At 41.6% G+C, this 20,701-nt stretch overlaps 1 protein-coding gene across 1 annotated transcript; it reads left to right on the top strand.

Moving 5' to 3' along the window:
* Positions 1-2,511: 2,511 nt before the first annotated feature.
* On the top strand, positions 2,512-14,677 carry LOC103646334 (ABC transporter G family member 51). Its single transcript, XM_008671066.3, has 24 exons — positions 2,512-3,231; positions 3,449-3,569; positions 3,955-4,043; positions 4,283-4,367; positions 4,519-4,681; positions 4,782-4,858; positions 4,936-5,080; positions 6,150-6,451; positions 6,532-6,810; positions 8,139-8,455; positions 8,588-8,748; positions 8,901-9,004; positions 9,908-10,064; positions 10,155-10,247; positions 10,673-10,800; positions 10,878-11,201; positions 11,280-11,570; positions 11,653-11,736; positions 11,966-12,099; positions 12,242-12,469; positions 13,275-13,446; positions 13,515-13,602; positions 13,721-13,887; positions 14,181-14,677. The coding sequence occupies exons 1-24, from the start codon at positions 2,930-2,932 to the stop codon at positions 14,445-14,447; spliced, it is 4,278 nt and encodes a 1,425-aa protein (XP_008669288.1). The 5' UTR covers positions 2,512-2,929; the 3' UTR covers positions 14,448-14,677.
* Positions 14,678-20,701: the final 6,024 nt, after the last annotated feature.

A 20,701-nucleotide genomic window follows, 5' to 3' on the forward strand; every position in this document is an offset into this window, starting at 1 on the left:
CTCTGATGACTGTTCTGCGCCTTCGCCCGTGCTGTCTCCGGCAAGGGCAACGAAGCCATGATCCCCTGGTCCACCTCGTCGTCGCGCACGCGCGTGTCAGAGGGTTCATGGCCGACGCTCGCCAAGCGGGACTCGCCAGTCGCCACCGGCGTCGGCTTCCACATTATCTGTTCGGATCCTCACTTTGGCTTTTACGGAACCAAGTTAGGCCCCTTTGGTAGGGCTTATTTTTCCAGCTTCGGCTCTGGCTCATGCAAAAGTTGTGACAAATACCTCTTTTTCAAATGGCTTCACCAGTGAAGTGCTTTTCCAAAATGAACTAGAGGGCATGAGCCAAAAAAGTGGCTCACCCGGCTTCAGCTCACGTCATTTTTGCACAATAGCCCTCCCACCTGCTCACGTCTTCTATAATGATATTTCAGCTATACATATAAAAGTATCTATAAAAAGTAAACTATACAAGGGTCTTTCTGAAAAACAACCTATAAGCCGTTTTGCTAAATGATTTTTCAGAATGGCTTTGGCTCATCTAAAGAAGTGGCTTCACCTCGTGAGCCAGAGCCAAAGCCGTTTTTGGAGAAGCCAGAGCCCTGCCAAAGGGGCCCTTAGCACTACTTTATTGACTCTCGTAGTCTCATGCAAAAGAATCAGGTGCTGTTTCAAAGCAACATCTTCCTTTAAAAAGGATAAGATCTATGGTGCTGTTTGGTTCAAAAAATGTAACGCAAATGGTAATGGTAATGGTTTCGGCTCGATTACTGGCGGTAACAAATTTGAATAGACTGGTATCAAATTTTAGTGTGGTATCTGATTACGGTTGGACTAAAACAAACATGATTTAACGTTATACGTTACCCATTACGTTACAAATATGTGAACCAAACGATACCTATATTGTTATATGTAATCAAAAAGAAAGGACAAAAACCTTATGGTGGTCGGTCTCCATTGAAATTGTCAGGGCCGACCCCTGAGGGCTGAGGCCATGCCACGGAGGCGACGGCCATGGTCCCAAAATTAATAGGGATTCAATATTTAATATCTATCTATACCATTATATAACTCACCAGTTTAAATTTTGTAAACTCATCCAACCAAATAACCTATACACCCATAATCTTCACTACATCCACCAAATAAATTGCTCTCATACTTAACACACCATGAAAACCAATTAGCCTAAGGGAATCAGATTAGAACCCGCATTCATTGTTCTGCTATTCTCATTTTCGTCTTTTCTATTCCCCTTCCACTCAAAGCCCATTCAAATTCCCATTTTCCCGTACAACCCACGTCTACCTAAAATTTAAAACACAAATAGTCTAAGGGAATCGGATTAGAACCCGCGACCCCTCAGGCAAATGCGAGTAATAGCTATCGCTACACCACATGTGTGTTTATGTCACATCTATGAGACTATAACAGGAAAACATCTACTACATCTCTCCTCAAGCCCACCTGCTACTCTTGCACAATGCGTAGTAGTAGATAAGTATCAACGAGATTATTGAATTATATTTTGGATGAAGGGAGGAGTATTTAAAAAGGACCTTACATGCATTTTTTTGTTTGAATAATGTTTTTAACTTAAATTACCTTTTTTGCATGCATGACATTTATTCTCCATAATATATTTTTTTCCATGGATCCGATTTGTGAGTCATTTTCATAAATCAATGACAAGGATGAATCCATGTTTCTTACTTGGAAACCTCGAACAAACACCACCAGCAGGAGGCGCTCACGTTGGTGTCGTTCATCGACGATGAGAAGAAGCATGACGACTACCAGTTCGACCTCTGAAAGTAGTCCTACGTGACCGCATGCGCCGCTGTGCACGACAAGCTCTGGCACAGCCGCCCCCTTGGATACGGTCCAGAGCGGCTGCATCGCGCTGTCGATCATCAAGCAGGGGGACCTCATGGCCGTCGCCAACGTCGGCGACTCTCGGGTTGTTCTGGGCATCGCATCCGACGACGACGCCATCACACTGTCCAGCTCATCGTCCACTTGAAGCCCAACCTGCCACGTAAGTCGCTCTTGACCGGGCATAAATTCTTGTACGCTGTGACGACGGCTGTTGCTGACGTTGTGCGAGTGTCTTCGAACATGATGTATTATATGTTTCCATTGCAACGTATGGATACTCACCTAGTTAAAGTTGATGAAGTTAAACTACGCCAAATAGAGCCTAAAAGTCCTATTGAACAATTTTTTTTTTTGGAACGAAGAGACGGTTTGATTTCCTAGGCCCACAACGATGTTGTGGCCCTAGCCGCCCTAGACAGAAATCCAAACAGATCCGTACCTCCAATGCAACTTGTTGGATTACAACGCGTACCGGTGGCGCGCAGGACTACCGTCGATCTCGGGCGCGTACGGTACGTAGCTGTCCCAACAGCCGCCGCCGCCGCCGCCTCGTCTCTGTGGTGGTGGAGCTAATTAATAGGCTAATAGTAGCATGCATGCGAGGCAGCGACCTCGCGCCTCCACGGCTCCACCGCCAGCAGTACCTTCCCAGTGTTTTTGTGGGAAATTGGGTTAGTTTCTTACTACTCTGGTGCTCATCGTTCACATCCCAGAGAGAGACGCGCCCGATCCGATCACATTGCCGCCGCGCCTCTCCGACTCTCATCCCATATAGGAGTACACTTCCCCCCTCAGGGGAGAACCGTGCGCGTTTTGTTTTCCTCTTCTATTAGTAGTTCTTGCAACCTCTATACATACGTATCTAGTTGTCGTAAGAGACAGAGACTCATCGCTGCACCTCCAGATTAGATCACGGCGGAGGCAGAGGGAGAGGCCAACCTATACCTACATAACGTCTAGTCGCAGAGACTTAATTAGTATACTGCACTTCCAGACCAGGCCAGATCAAGGCGGCGGACGCGCAGGGGCGGGGGCGGGGGCGGAGGCGGAGGCGGAGGCGATGGCGGCGAGCGGCGCCGTCCAACCCCACGTGGCGTTGGATGTCAATGTGGAGGAGGACGCCAACGACGACGAGGCGGCCGACCGGCTCTGGGCGACCATCGAGCAGGTCGCCTCCCCTCAGCGGCGCAACCTCGCGATCGTCGCCCTCGACCCCGGCAGTGCATCACAGAAGAAGGAGGAGGTCATGGACGTGCGGAGGCTCGACCGCCGCGGCGCCCAGCGCGTGCTCCAGAGGGCGCTGGCCACCGCCGACTGCGATAACGCGAAACTCCTCCGCGGCATCAGGGACCGCCTTGACGCGTGCGTAATGCAGCAGATCTCCTGCCTCCTCCTCGTCCTCCTTCGATCTTCAATTTTTGTTTTTTTTTACTTTGATCCTGTCGCCTATGCTAAACCCCATTGATCGATTATTACTAGTTTCTATGATTTGCCTACTACTACTATTTGCGTGCGTATTTACTGAATATATATATGGTGTGGATCCCAATAATTACTGCATGCTTATTTGGTCGTGAAGGGCGGGACTGGACGTGCCACGGGTGGAGGTGAGGTTCCGCAACCTGACGGTGTCCACGGAGGTCCACTACGGCCGCCGGGCGTTGCCAACGCTCCTCAACTACGTCCATGACATTGCCGAGGTATATATGGAGGATATGATTCGTCTTTTTCTTTTCTTTTTTACGTGCTGGGTAGGGCAAAGCGCGGATCTTCTCATGATTTTAATTTGCTTGCTCGGATAGCGACTGCTTCATGCCAATGCCATCGTGTGATTAGACTGTCCACGTCAGGACGACCTTTGATCAGCAATAGTCCTGTGACGCGTTGTTGCCAGTTTCCCTTTGCACGCTATGGGTACTTAAATCTCGTCACGTGTGCAGTTACGGCTGACAGATGCAACTAGCAATTTTGACATGCTCACAGTTTTAGTTTATACATGACAACTGTGTACCCTTTTTTAATGTTATTATTATTACACCAGCTGCGACCGGTTGCTAATACGTAGTACCTTCTATCCTCGTGCAGAGGCTTTTAATTTGCTGCCATCTTTTACGTCCTAAGAAGACCAAGCTCACTATTCTGGATGATGTTAGTGGGCTTCTACAGCCTGGGAGGTGAGAAACGATACTTGTTACTGCGCGGGGCTCTGCATGAACGCAAACTCATCTCACACACTCCGAATAACTTAAATTTATATCCACACACGCGCGCGCCAGAAAATAATTCACTTCATAATCCTTTAGTGAAGGATTGCAAGCACTCATTTACTAGCTAGTAGTGTGGAATTTGTAATAGGTAATAACTGCTGATGTTGTTTTCTTGTTTTGTTTTGTTTTGTTTTGTGTGGAGAAAGAATGACACTGTTGCTGGGGCCACCATCATCTGGGAAATCGACGCTCTTGTTGGCCCTTGCTGGTAAACTGGATCCTCAGCTAAAGGTGACCTTGACATTTTTGTCTGTGAATTGGTTTTTCTGGGGAGTTTTCTTTTTTATTCTCTCACATAATCAAACCAACTTGCCTAATCTATTCCATTACTATGTTCTGTATCATTCTTGCCATATCATTTTTCCTTGTCATATTCTGACAGAAAACTGGACAAGTAACCTACAACGGAACTTCGCTTACTGAATTCTTTGTACAAAGGACTTCTGCGTATGTCAGCCAGACAGACAACCATATTGGAGAATTGACAGTGAGGGAAACTTTAGATTTTGCTGCAAAATGCCAGGGTGCAAGCGAAAACTGGCAAGGTAAGGCTCCCTTTCCTTGTGCTTTGCAAATACTTAGGTTGTTCATTTGAATAATTCTGTCATTGTTGATATGCCTTACACACATTGTTGATATGTGTAGAGTGCTTGAAGGAGCTACGCGATCTTGAAGGGAAGAGAGGAATAAGACCAAATCCAGAAATAGATGCCTTCATGAAGGTCCTTATCTAATTCACATGTAAACTTCTCATATTTTATTTTGCTTATCTACATAATGTTCTGTTCTGTATGATCAGACAGCATCAGTTGGAGGACAGAAACACAATCTTGTTACGGACTATGTTCTTAGAGTGCTTGGACTGGATCTATGTGCTGATACTGCTGTTGGTACTGATATGGACAGAGGTGTCTCTGGTGGGCAGAAGAAACGAGTCACAACAGGTTTGCAGGACTGCAATTTAATATTTTGTCTTATGTTCCCACAACTTTTTGTTCCGAATTGAATTAGTTCTTAGTAGTTTTGCGATGAACCTTAGTTCATGCTTCATGGGTTTGTAGATTAGAGATGGAGTTGATATTATTAATCCAGTGATTCACTAAAGTCTATAAATAGATCCTGCCTTCCTCCTAACCAAACAATCTAAGGAATGCTTTTGACAAAAAAATATATTTGGAACTTAAGATACTACATCAACCTGTTAATTAATTTCAAAATGCACTTGTTGCCATGCTCGGTATGTTAGGTGGTCCACTCCTTAGGTTTTAAGTTCGACTTCTCGTAGTAGCGAAATTTAGCCTAGGGTTAAAAAATTCCACGACAAAGCATAGATCTAAGCTTCGGCTCTGGTCGCAGTTATTCTCACATGGGCTACAACATCTTCTGTGTATTGGTGTCGTAGTGGTTTGGTATCACAGTGGTTGAAGGGTTTTCTCAACCTATACGAGAAGGTCTTGATATAATACTTGGGTTGTCTTGTCCCCTAGGCCAAGTTTATTTGCCAACCTTGGCCTATTTCGTCCCTCTCATAAAACATCACATAAGGTAAGAAGTGTCTTATTACAAGTGAAATGACTTCTAGCTGAGTCGATTATGTGGTCTGAGTAGCATTTCTCGGATCTTGAGTTTGAATCCCAGTAAGAACGAATTCCAGACTGAGGTTAAAAAAGATCAATCGCTGGTCCTGGTTGTATGACCTATGAGGGACATATCCTCTTGTAGGGGCCAGGAGAGATTAAAACACGAGTAAAGATCCGACCTATAGAAGATAGACCCTCATGCTGCACAGGGTCCAACTTTCGTGACTTTTCTCGATCGGATCTCTGATTGAGCTTCTTAATATAATACCGTAGTTACGGTCTTTTCCCTACCGGCCAAGCTTTTTTAGAGTCATATTACAAATACCCATAACTAAGTGATATCTCCAACTTTAACGATTTCTGTAATAAACTGTTCAAAATACAACCTGATATTTTCTGTTGTAGATCTATAAAAAACAATGTACTTTTTCAGGTGAAATGGTTGTTGGACCAAGAAAAACCCTTCTTATGGATGAAATATCTACTGGTCTTGATAGCTCAACGACTTATCAAATAGTTAAATGCATGAGGAACTTTGTTCATGAGATGGAGGCTACTGTGCTGATGTCACTTCTCCAACCTGCACCAGAGACATTTGACCTTTTTGATGATATAATTCTTCTCTCAGAAGGACAAATCGTTTATCAAGGCCCCACTGTGCAAGTTGTGGATTATTTCAATTCATTAGGATTTTCACTGCCGCCTCGTAAGGGAATTGCGGATTTTCTCCAAGAGGTATTGTATGGTGACTGCTAATTCCAACATAAAATTTGGAGCATGCTAGAATCCACTCTCAAGTAACTTTGTTATATCAGGTAACATCAAGGAAAGACCAATCCCAATACTGGTCAGATAAGTCAAGACCTTATTCTTTTATTTCTGCAGCGACAATGGCTTCTGCATTTAAACAATCCGAGTATGGCAGAGCTCTGGATTCTGTTTTATGCAACTCTTATGATGGCACAAATTCTCCTAAGGTGCTTGCAAGATCAAAGTTTGCCGTATCAAAACTTAGCCTTGTTAAAGCATGCTTTTCCAGGGAGCTTGTTTTAATAAGTCGCAACCGTTTTCTCTACATTTTCAGGACATGCCAAGTACGTTTATGTTTCTCTTTCCTTCAGCTGTGATTGTTTCTTTGAAATGAACTTGTGATGATGTCATGGGCATAATAGGGAGTGAGAGGCAACAACCAGGCTGGGATAAGGCTAGAGAATAAGATTGAGATGAGCTAGGATAAGGCTAGAGAATAAGATTGAGATGAGAGAATTGTGGAGAGTTAGTTAGCAGCAGATAAGTCCAAGAAAGTAGGAGTTAGTTGAGAGTTTGTAGGAGAAGTTGGTTAGCCATAGGGCTATTTATAAGCCGCATAGCAGCAGGGAATAAAGCAAGCAAGATCATTATCAAACCAATCTCTCTCCCTTGCAATGACCCTCTCAAGCGCCTAGGGCTGCTACCCTAGAACCAAGCCTGCGGCAGATGGGTATAACCTCGCCGGAGAAGACAGTTATCCCATGGACCGAAGGTCCATGACAGATGACCTGAGCCATCTCTAGTATCATTGTGTATGAAGTTTATTTAACTTTGTATTGTCAGATAAATAACAATGTATTGGTCTATGAAATAAAAATGACATAAGAGTGTAAAATGTCCTTTTTGTTGATCCAAGCCTCTCAATATCAAGCTAGGCATCACATGGTTATATTGTCCATCTCTTTACTTGCCATGGTAGTAGATGGATGAAGGTTACATTATGAGCACTTGATAACATAGAATCAATGCATAAATGATGAAGGTCTAAATGAAAATTATTTTTAAAAAAGGGGGCAGCCCGGTGAATGTGATCCTACTTGCGCGGGGTCCAGGGAATGATCTGACCCATTTGTTTGGATCACGTAGCATTTTTCTGCATTTGCAATAAGCTGTTTCCACGACTCGAACCTGCGAGCTCCTCACATGAGTACATGACAACAGCTTTACCACTGCAGCAAGACTCGTTTTTTTTTATAAAATCTCAACAAATATAATTCTAAAAATAAGGTTTATGCACAAATTTTATGACCTTAATTATGTTATAGCATTTAAAATATTTATTAAATCAAATACTACATCTCTCAGCTCCTTTTAGTCGTGGAAGAAAATGTATCCTAGTTTGTATCCATGGCCAATTTAATATGGTTTTAGAAGGAAGTATTCTTTAAAGGCAAAAGAAGAATGGTAACCGCTACACTACATTGTCATTAATTTACATTCTAACATTATTTTGACCCAATTTTTTCTGCTATAAATTTTGAAAATAGAAGAAAACTATGGATTTACTTTTTCGCTAATTACCATCTAATGGTTTCTTTGCATGCTGCATTCTATAATTTATTAAAGAGGTTCGTCACATGCATTTGACAAATAATGGCATAATTTTGTGCAGGTTGCTTTTGTTGGGATAATCACCTGCACAATCTTTCTCCGCACAAGATTGCACCCTGTCGATGAGCAAAATGGCGATCTTTATCTCTCTTGTCTGTTCTATGGGCTTGTACATATGATGTTCAATGGTTTTACAGAATTGCCCATTACTATTTCACGGCTTCCAGTGTTTTATAAGCAGAGAGACAATTTCTTTCATCCTGCATGGGCTTTCTCAATCCCCAACTGGATATTAAGAATTCCATATTCTCTTATTGAGGCTCTAGTGTGGTCATGTGTTGTTTACTACACAGTAGGCTTTGAACCAACTGCTGATAGGTACCAACAATATAGCACAGTACCTCTGCTGTTTTCATTAAAAAATACCTTACTAGCGGCTCATATAGATGTAGAGTCATTACTGATGTTGTACTTGGACATGGCATAATAATGCAAACTATATATGTACAGGTTCTTTCGCTTTATGCTATTGTTGTTCTCTCTCCATCAAATGGCTTTGGGCCTTTTCCGGATGATGGGGGCTATAGCAAGAGACATGACTATTGCTAATACTTTTGGATCGGCTGCCTTATTGGCAATTTTTCTTTTAGGAGGGTTCATTGTCCCTAAAGGTGAGTGTTTATATATTTGTTATATATATGGAATTATGCTAGACATCGATCTCAGAAGAGTTAGCATTTTTCTCTATCTAATGATCTAGATAAGAATGGTTCTTACTTTTTGTGTAACATATTGTGATTGTCACTTCTATGCTGCATAATAGAGGCTATAAAACCATGGTGGCAGTGGGCTTATTGGCTTTCTCCCTTGATGTATGGACAACGTGCTATTTCAGTTAACGAATTCTCAGCATCCAGATGGTCAAAGGTCTGTATACCAGCATGAATCATTATTTCTCACTATATCTGTTTATTACTAGGAATAACCTTTTCTTTCTCTTTGTTTTTACTTTTCGAAGTGTGTCTAAGAAGGGTTACGATTACAAAAATTGAATTATTGTTTTTTTTCAACGTACGTAATGAGGAATTGAGGATAGAGATAGATAGAGCTTGATTTTCAAGAGAAAAATATTAGCAGCACCACTGTCTCAACAGCATCCACCACACACTGTCACAAAGCACAAAATACCTCACAAAGCCTCGTTGAAGTTTATAAGTAAATTGCCTACCCTCTTCTAGCTTAAGCTTTTGATTTAAACTGGTTATTGTGTTCTAACATGATATCAAAATCAGAGGTCTTAAGTTCAAATCTTGTTAGAGACTTCATTTGTTCCTGCGCCCCTTTATTTTCAGTTTGTGCCTTTCTCTTTGGCCCCATGTGAATGAGAGTGTTGAAGTATATAAGTAGATTGACTATCTTCTCCTATCTTAAGTTTTGGGTTGAACTGGTTAGTGTGTCCACTTTAACACCTCGTAATACAATACAAAATTAATTGTGTGGTTGTGAAATTGGTCTAAATTGAACTAAACACTCCTTTGTCTTTTCCACTACCTAATGTGTTCTTACATGCTCATTCTAAAAAAACAATGGTTTTATTCTTTCCACAAATTCCATATATATGATTTAGATAGTCATTGTATTGCACGCCATTTTTTCGGCACTGAATGCTTGGAATTTCATATTATTCAATCTTTTTCTTTGTGGGCGTTCAAACATAATTTGATTCATCTACATGCATATCTATTGTATTATTCTCTTTTAGTAGAGAAATAATTTGACATTGTTTTATGCTGTTAGATATATTTTATTTTGACATGTACCATTATATAGGTATTTGGCGTTGGCAACAGTCCCGTTGGATCCAATGTTCTTATTTTACACAATCTCCCTACACAAGATTACTGGTACTGGATTGGAGTTTGTGCTTTATTAGCTTATGCTATCTTGTTCAATGCCTTGTTTACTCTTGCTTTGACATTCCTTAACCGTAAGTGTCGAAATGCAATTATAATTCTAAATGCTTCGTCAATAAGCTGTCTTTTGATTTCCCAAAACTTAATTGTAACTGCTTTTGAAGCTCTACGGAAGGCCCAAGCAATTGTTCCATCCAATTTTGAAGAAACAAATGATGCATTGACTGATAGTATATCAGATGGACATGCAATTGCAGGTGATTTTCATTTTTTTCCCATAATGTGTTATTCAAGTCCAACATTATGTGTATGTCTATATATATTAGTAGCAATTGAATAAAATGCAAAAAACATTTAACACATTAAAACTGTATAACTGATTGATATTTCAAAGGGCTCATACACAATATGGACTATGTAGTTATATAAATTCATATACTATATGAGAAATAAGGGGCAAAGATTAATTTTGATAGTTGGGACAAAATAAAATATACTTATATCTTTGAGTGACGGAAAGTAATTATTTAAGAGTAAATTAATTCTAATAATTATGTTTATGCCATCTATTGGTTTGTCTGCCTTCATTAATTACATTTTTTTGCTAAGCTAATTTTTTCTTGTCAACGCGAATATAAAGTACTGTACTTGATCGAAGAGTTAAATTATTCTTGAATCGCAGAAAATAATAGCAGAAATTGTGAAGTCAAAGGGCAGACTGAAGGCGAACTCAACAAGGGAATGATATTACCATTTCAACCTCTAACAATGACATTTCACAATATTAACTATTTTGTTGATATGCCAAAGGTTGTTGGCCTTCTAAAACTTTTTATTTATATTTTTATAGTTGATTGCCAGCTAAGATTGTTTCTACATGCATATAGGAAATGAAATCAAGAGAGAAAAGACTACAGTTGCTATCTGAAGTAAGTGGAGTATTTAGGCCACGTGTCTTAACAGCACTGGTTGGCTCAAGTGGTGCTGGAAAGACGACCCTTCTTGACGTTTTAGCTGGTAGAAAAACAGGTGGATATATTGAAGGTGATATCAAGATTTCTGGCCATAAGAAAGAACAAAGAACCTTTGCCAGGATAGCTGGATATGTTGAGCAAAATGATATACACTCGCCACAAGTAACAGTTGAAGAGTCCTTGTGGTTTTCATCAATCTTACGACTTCCGAAAGATATAAGTACAAAAACGAGACATGTATGACTTATACCAACTCCTTTTAATCTAGGGACAAGTGGTTATTTGAGATAATGCACATTTTAAACTATCTTGCAGGAATTTGTTGAGGAAGTTATGGCTTTGGTAGAGCTTGATCAGCTGAGACATGCATTAGTAGGGAAGGAGGGTTCTACTGGATTATCAACAGAGCAAAGAAAGCGCCTCACAATAGCTGTTGAACTAGTTGCAAATCCTTCAATTATTTTTTTGGATGAACCTACTTCTGGTTTGGATGCTCGAGCAGCTGCCATTGTGATGCGGACTATTAGAAATACTGTTGATACTGGAAGAACTGTTGTTTGCACTATACACCAGCCCAGCATTGACATATTTGAAGCTTTTGATGAGGTTGATATGCTTCTGTTTTTGCATTTGTCTTATTACTTGCCCACCATTCTATTCCCTTCGTTGACTATTCACCTAATTTCAGCTCCTCCTTCTGAAACGTGGGGGACGCGTTATATATGGTGGTTCTCTGGGTGTCAATTCAATCGATATGATTGATTACTTTCAGGTTACTCTTTTATCTCTATACTTTATAAAATATTTTAATAATTGAATTAGTTCTTATAAGGTTTGGTTTACTCAAAAAAGTATGCGAGTAGACATTCATCTTTCACTGTACTGAAATACCTATGAGATGATGAAATATGCGGCTAAAAAAAATTCTTGATCTCCAAACTTGCTTACACCAACACTCTTTTACTTAACAACTATACATTTTGTTAATATTCTGAACACAGTCCATTCCTGGTGTTAATCATATTTCTGAAGGCTACAATCCAGCAACCTGGATGCTTGAAATCACCACACAAGCATGTGAAGAGATTCTTGGTTTAGATTTTGCAGTGGTGTACAAAAACTCCGACCAGTTCAGGTGATTTCTATTGAACATAAAAGAAGCGCTAATGTTGTAGTTTTGTTGGTCTATGTAATTTTGTTTCATTTTTTTTGTAAGAATACCAAATTTATGCAACTTTTTATGCATTTTTTTAACAAACTTGTTCACAATAATTTAGGGAAGTCGAACAGTTAATTAAAGAATCGAGTATTCCAGCTATTGGCACGGAACCTTTAAAATTCTCATCAGAGTTTTCACAGAACTTTCTTACTCAGTTCAAAGCTTGCTGGCGTAAGCAAAGACTTGTTTACTGGAGAAGTCCAGAGTACAATGTTGTGCGGTTATTTTTCACGGCAATTGCAGCTATCATATTCGGATCGATATTTTGGAATGTTGGGATGAAACGGTAATTCTATCTCTTAGCCATATGACATTTGCTTTTGTTTGTTTTTTTAATTTGCGTGTTTAAAATGAATATACACTGTTTTCATTAGTTCATAGTTAGAGAAACAAGTTGTTATTTTCATTTTTGTTGCAGTCTAAAATTGTTGTTTATGATGTGTTTTCCTTCAAAGGACTAGAATAAAAAGAAAACATGAATAACTGATAAAGAAGGCATTGGTTATACTACAAGCATCAAAACTTCACCTTATTTATGACCCAAGTGATGTGCCACATGATCTTTCCTGCCATAGCGTTGTCCATGTTATTGGTTCTTATTATCCCTCTCAAACAGTACAACTTGTATATCTACCATAATGTTTTGTAGTTTCGGCAGTATCTATTTTGTCAAATAATTATTTTCACTGAAATCATTAGGGGACATGTCCTCTTGGAGGCCATGTCAAGTTCCTGAATAACTTATATTTTATAATTGGGGTATTTTTTCTTAAGGTATCTTATTTTATTAATAATACGCAATGGGGGTTGGTAATATTCCTTTTCTTATGAGTGTTAGAAAAACAGAGAAATCGGCTCAGTTTTTAAAGGACCGATTGTCTCTATGCTCTGTATTTAATGTTGAATGCTGAACTCTAGGGTTCTGTATTTAATGTCCATTGTCTCTATGCTCAAAAATAATTTGACTTCGGACTTGGTTTTAATGACTGGGATAAAAGTATTTACTCCCTCATCGAGATGTACACTTGGATAATTTACACATTCAGTTTAGAGCACACGATTCATAGGCTAATACCTGTGTAACTATGCAGAGACACAACAGAAGATTTGATGCTTGTCATGGGATCTCTTTACGCGGCATGCCTGTTTCTTGGTGTAAATAACGCCTCATCCGTGCAGCCTGTAGTATCAACTGAGAGGACTGTCTACTACCGGGAACGTGCTGCTAAAATGTACTCATCGTTCCCATATGCTGCAGCACAGGTTAGCCAAGCTCACATCTATTTTTTTCTCTAGAGATTCCAGTTTCTAATATTTCTTAAAACCAATAGGGTCTTGTAGAGATTCCTTACATTGCAGTTCAGACACTGATATTTGGCCTCATCACGTACTTCATGATCAACTACGAGAGGAACATAGGCAAGTCACATGTCATCAAGGAAAACCATTCTTCATCAAAGGACTTCATGCTTTCTACACATGATGTTGTTTCTTGTGTGTTCGCTGTATTCTGATAGACTAAACATTTTTGTCACAGGAAAGCTGCTTCTGTATCTTCTTTTCATGTTCCTTACTTTCACCTACTTCACGTTCTACGGGATGGTGGCGGTAGGCTTGACCCCAACACAACAAGTTGCAGCAGTAGTGTCATCTGCTTTTTACTCCTTGTGGAATCTTCTCTCCGGGTTCCTCATCCCCCAGTCTGTAAGTTACTGAATAGCCCAAAGAAGCAGAGTATATTACATCATTATGCTTCCAATTGTTCCAAGTTTTGAACATACAAATCTTGCTGAACCTATTCTTGTATTTGTAAACATGATGATATATAGTTTACATGTTAAAGTAGCTTTCAAGTAAAAAAAGAAACAATTTTTCATAGTTATTGAACGTAACCAGATTTTTTATTTCACACATCAGTTTTGAGTCAATCCAGAGAGCGTTTCAGTATGATGCTGTTTATCTGTTTCTAAACGTCGTGCTTGTCATTCGTGATGCAGAGGATCCCTGGCTGGTGGATCTGGTTCTATTACATCTGTCCAGTGGCCTGGACCCTGCGAGGCATCATTACATCTCAGCTGGGCGATGTGCAGGCCAGGATAGTCGGCCCTGGTTTCGATGGGACCGTGCAGGAGTTCCTTGAGGAAAGCCTGGGGTTCCAACAGGGGATGGCTGGTGTCACGGTTGCGGTGCTCATTGGCTTCTCCCTTTTCTTCTTCGCCGTCTACGCGACTTCTATCAAGGTTCTGAATTTCCAGAGAAGATGACCAGCTGCCTGAGCTAAGTAAGCCTCCGTGGTTTGCTTTTGCTACTGTGTGGTGCCAACATCAAAGTCTACTTGCTAGCTACTCGGCGGATGCCGGATGGATGAAGCACCCGTTGGTCGTAGGATTGAAGTTTTCACACGTAGAGAGGATGGTAGATAATTAAAGGTTCATGTCTGTATATGATTACTATCGCAAATATAATGAGAAACAGTAGTGATGCATTTGTGCTATACGTAAGATATACAGAAGAGTATGCCTCATCTGTTGCCTTGACAATAGCCAACCATGTGACTATTTATCTGGTTTTTCTATATATATATCAACAGAGAAGTAAAATGTCTTCTAAATCACTAGCCAATTACTGTTTGGAAAGCATATATTTTTTGTGTCCTCTCTACTGCAGAAGGTAAATCCGACTCCTCGAGATTCCAGATAGTATCGTGAGTCACTTGGCAAGGCTCGCGGTACTGGACAAGTTGCAGCGGACATGTCAGCACCTCAACGCCCGCGTCGTCGCCTGACGGTCGTCCGACAATAGCGACACCAGATATCGACAAGGGCGCTGGTGAGCTTCATGATGAAAGGCCCAGTACGAGGAACGCGTGCGTCAAAACGCTCTTGTTTGGTGGTGGAAGTGGAAGCGGATGCTGCACGGCACGGCCGCACGGCTAGCAATCTAGCATAGCATGCGACAGGTCAGGTCGGAGAGAGAGAGAGAGAGACAGGCGATGTCGACGAGGCGAGTGGCACGGCGTGCGCGACTTGGCGACGACCGGGCCAAACTTGTGCCCAGCGCAGGTGACTGTGGAGACCAGCTGACGCGGTTGCCGTTGGAGCTGCTGGGGGCTCGTAATATGGCCGGGTGGCTGTCGGCCAACCGTCGGCCTCGGCTCGCTCCGTTTCTTCTAGATAAAACGCAGCGCGGGCCATGCATGCTTAGACTAATCGCGGAGCGCATGCATACACACCCTGCCCTGAAGGTGTGACACTTATCACTGTACTTTGAATTTTCTAAGCCAGATTCTGGCCTTGCGAGATGAGACAGATTCTCATTACTACAAAAGGGGTTTGCCTTTTCACAGACATTAGGGCATGTACAGTGGTGTTTAATGTGGAGGCTCTTAAGCGGTTTAAGGGGGTTATTTGCAAAAAAATCTTAGAGCCGTCTCTCCGTGAAGAGACGCCTCTGGCTCGTAAACCAAGTAGCAATAGACGCCTCACTTCCCACTGTACGAATTTGTCGTCTGTTCTATCGATCTGATGCTATACAAATACATTTAATTCTGTATTTATTAATAGACTACGCTTATAGACACTCCATTGTACAATAGAGTCTCTTAATTGTCTCCTGTGCTTGGAGAACCGTTTTGGTGTCTCTCCACTGTACATGCCCTTATTCGATCTGACCATCCATGTTGAGTACTCCTTCCATCTTTCACGGATATATATGACGCGGTTGACCTTTTTCTAACTTTAATCACTTCGTAATTTTTAAAAATCATGAGTTATCATTTATTTTGTTATAATTTATTTTATCAGAAAATGGCTTTAGGTTTGATCAGACAATGTCTTTAAATGATAAAATAAATCGCACAATAAATGATAACTTAGGAGAGATTAAACTTTTTTAAAAAAGAAGAAATCAACCGCGTCATATATTTGTCAATAGAGGAGGGAGTAGTCTACTTCGATGGACCATTTGCGCGGGCGACCCTCTCTCTAACTTTATCTGTGTACATCGATTAACAAGGATGGGAAGGTGAAGATATATGTCTGTCGTTAGGGTATTCATACCAATCATTTTTAGAGTTTGTAGAAAAAATATTTTAACAACATTTGTATCTTAACATAAGTTTATTATGAAAACAAAATGAATGATCTATCTAATTAGGCACTATTATAAATATTATTGTTTCATATATATATATATATATATATATATATAGTCAAAATTAAAAAATATTTGGCTCTTTAACAAGCAAGAGTGAATGTCACCTATTTTCAGACCGAGGGAGTATACACTACCGGAACAAAATGCTTTGCTGAGTGCCGCAGCACTCGGCAAAGCCTCAAAAACATTCAGCAAAGAGGACTCGGTGAATTGTACATCGGCAACGACCTCTTTGCCGAGTGCATTATGTCGGACACTCGACAAAGTTTTGCGGAATGCCATCTGGTGTTCGGCAAAGAAAAATCAACATGACGGCGATAAGTGATAGTGACAAAAACTTTACCAAGTGTACTCAACTGCACTCGGTAAAGACGCAGCCTTAGAAAGCTCCAGTGGACCCCCACGACAGCCTCTTTGTCGAGAGACGCAAACTGGCACTCGACAAATGGAGCTCCTTTGCCGAGTGCCTGTGTGTCAACTATAGATGGCTACTGACAGCCCTTTGCCGAGCGTTGTGTTTCACCGAGAGCTTGACACTCGGAAAATCCTCTTTTGCCGAGCGTCGGTTTTATGCCGAGTGTTTTGCTCTCGGTAAAGCAGGTTTATGCCGAGTGTATGTGTTCGTTGAGAGTAGCACTCGACAAAGCTTGTTTTGTCAAGTGTTCGATAAATTGCCATTGACAAAGAACTGAGCACTCCGCAAAGTGCCAGATTCTGATAGTGATACTGCACTCACTTGTATTAATTTTTTAGGAACGTTGCATTGAATATTTTATTCCCTAAACAATCTCAAACAAAATATTTCAACTACAAAGTTTGAGATCTCTTAGTCCACTGCAATTTTAGTATAGAGAGTGTCTTCGTCCGATGTTGTTTATTTTTTTAAAAAAGAAATACCAAAAGTTAAATTTTTTAAAATAAATATTTAGAAAACATGACAGCTACAAAATTGTAGGCGTGTTGACAACTACAAACACTCTGATATATCAGAACATAAAACGAAACTTAGGACTATAAATGAATTTAAATAAAAAATATATATATCAACCACACATTGTAGATCATATTGACAACAATAGCTTTCGTATAAACTATATGTAAACATCCTAGATTGTAAGAAAAAATTGAAAAAAATTAACGAATTTGTTTCCGAACCCATACTGAGTTTTATACTATCATTTGAGAAAATATAGAATGAATTTGAGGTCTACGTTATCTATATCCTATTTATATTCGCAATCAAAGAAAAACGACAAAAAAACTGATTACCCAATAAATATCTTTTTCGACCGTTTTCATCCCTCGACTGTCTTCATTTCCTGGGCATGACCTCCCCGATGTCAATCCTGACAAGTGCGTAAGGAAGACTAAGTACCCGTGATCATATCTAATATAGCTTTTAGTTTTGGTTTAGTAAAATTATTATAACGCAAAGTCTACAACTAACGTCTCTGCTAAAGATATGCTGCTAGACAGGTTATAATAGATTCTAGGGATGCAAGTAAGTGGCCAAAAAAGACCGACGAAGAAGACTTACGGTGTGTTTGGTTTGTGGAGTCACTCTATGCTTCATGAAGTGATGCATCACAAGCCCATTCCATCAAATTTGGTGGAATCAACTCACTCCTCATGTATATACTAATTATTAGCTTATGAGGAATGGGGTGGTGATGGATCAACTCATTCTATTCCACAAACCAAATAAGAAAAGTGAGGAGTGAGAAGATGATGGATCACTTCATTCCTCAAACCAAACACCTCCTTAGTGCATAGTCTAGTAATAATACACAGTGGACAACTGATTATATTAAGCTCAGACCCATAATAATATTAAAATTCAGTCCGTTACCAGATCGCGTGTGCTTGCTGAATAGTATATAACATATATAAAAGTCAGTCGGTGCATTGGCTCAGTCCAATCAATAGGACTTGTAGGAGCGGCAAGCAGCACCGCAGCAGCGTTGTCGAGCTCAGACAAATACACCGTTTTGCATTGGCTCGGCTCGGGTACTTAGGCTTGTATAATGTCCAGTCATTTTCTGTGCCCGTCAGTGGGACTGTCGTTGTAGTTTACTTGGAAAACTTGTGAACGTACGTCGTCGCTCGTATTAATCTTTCGATAGCGGTCTAATAAAATAGCAGTTATTAGGCATATTGTTGGCGCGGATCTAGACGTAAATTAATATGGCAGCGTGGACGGTCCGCGATCGCAGGGGCGACGTCTTCCCTGCGTCGCACCGAACAGTCCGTGCTTTAGGCCGAACGGCCCACGATAGCGCAGGGCCGTCTTTCTCTTCGCTGGAATCTAGATTTCGCTCTCTGGAGGAGAGATCCTAGGGTGCTCTGGTCGACAAGTTACTTGGAGTGTTCCTAGACGATGTGAGGGTCGTCTAGAAATTAAGAGACAATCAAGGTAGTGTATCTTGAATGAACAACTAGATCTTGCCCCGGGGAGGAGTAAGATCCTATGATCGTTTTGGGGTCGGCAAGCCACCCAAAACGGATCCAGACAACGTAGAGTCGAATATATGTAGAGGTGGATATACGAAAAGCTACAACTAAGACTAAACTACATCTACTCATAAAGCATGAATGATAAAGAAATGATAAATAAATTAATTGGTTCGTTTCAGGGTTCTCAATCGGCCGTACCCCTTCATATATATAGGGGAGGTCTTGGACCCGTTCTAGGCTAGCTAACAAATCTCACGTGATTGCATGGATAATCATGCACGAGATAAGGATAATCGTCGGAGTTAATCTGACCGCGGGGGCGCGGACCGTCCGGGCCCTAGGGTAGGACCGTCCTTCACTTTTGATGTTCAACACATGCCCTGCTTTTTGGTAGAGCTTGGCGAACCAAAAACACGAGCACACTTCGGAAACAATAGATCTCATGAGTTATTTTGTTCCTGAAGTAAGGACTAAGCTCGATGCAAGTCATCTGCTCTTGTGATCAGATAATATAATTATTTGATATAACTTTGATGCAAAGAGGCCCTTTTGGAATGCATCCTCTTCGGCCATGTCTTCCTGATCAACATGTCAATAGGCAAAAACTTGGGGTGTCCCCAACCCGAATAAGTAAACAGATTGGGCTAGTAATACAGATTCATCGTCGTACCGTCCGACACTTGAGTAGGACAACACATCGGCGATGAATACACCGGAAAGCACCATGACATCTCTGGAGGAGGATGACCAGTCGATCTTGGTTGCACCATGTTTTGGGCCGACTTAGTTTCCCTTTACTTTCGCATAGATAGTCTTTTTGACATTATTTGTTTTATTGGCCGGTTATGTGGAACGACTTTGTTCTTCGTATATTTAGCAAGCAGCTGATCAAAATAGGGCCAACTCTGCAGAGTCGGCTAGACATCTTGGAAGTGTTTTGCTTCCTAGTGTCTGTTTTACGTCGTTGTGGTCTGTAACATCCCAAAATTTAATCCCAAGGTAAGAAACCCTAAATCTCCTAACCCCCTTGATTATCTCCTAAGACCCCACCTCATAAGGCATTTCATTCATCACATGCATGCACCATGGTTGTTAGTAGCACATCACATAGAATATTTTGACACCCAAGAAAATATAGATAATTTTTTGTTCAAAAGAAAAAGGAGATTAAAAGAAATAGAAATAGAAATGAGAGATAGAAAAAAGGAAATTCTTTCCCCCCCTCTCGGCTGGGCCGGTTCCAGTCCACCTCTCCTCCCCGCGCGCCCGCGCTCCTCCCTCCCTCGCGGCCCACGCGACACATCTCCCGCGCGCCCGCTCGCACATCATGCTCCTCCCTTCCCCGCTGACCGGCCGGCCCAACCCGTCAGCCGCGCCCGCCCTCGCTCCCTCGCGACCGCCCTCTCTCTAGCAAGCGAGCCCCGCCTGTCAGCCCCTTCTCCCCCTCACCCGTGACCAGGCTATCGGCGCGTTCGCCGCCGCCCACCGTCTGCCCCATCGCCTCACCATTAACGCGCTTACCAGCTCGGTTTGGCGCCTTGCGCCACCACGCACTGTGCCCGAGCCGTCCCTTCACCCCCGCCTGCCCGAGCCGTCCCGTCGCCACTGTATACCATCATCACCGCCGTGGCAAGCTCGCTGGTGCTCGCCACCTCTCCTCCCTACCCCGCCCCAGGCGCCTATAAAAAGGACCGCCCGAGCTCCATCCTTCCTCACACCGGCCTCAGCCACTCCCTCTCCCCCTCCACTGGACCGAATCAAGCTCGGCGCCGCCGCCTTTTTTCTCTCTGGTGAGCCCCTCCCTATCCTCTCTGTTAGCTTATTGCCAAATTGCTATAGCTCTTAAGCTCCGCCACTGCGCCCCAAGTACAGCACGCACTTCCCCTTCGCCTATTGTGCCCAGTAGCCT

The sequence above is a fragment of the Zea mays genome, chromosome 2 (genome assembly GCF_902167145.1).
Source record: "Zea mays cultivar B73 chromosome 2, Zm-B73-REFERENCE-NAM-5.0, whole genome shotgun sequence".
Taxonomy (NCBI): Eukaryota; Viridiplantae; Streptophyta; class Magnoliopsida; order Poales; family Poaceae; genus Zea; species Zea mays.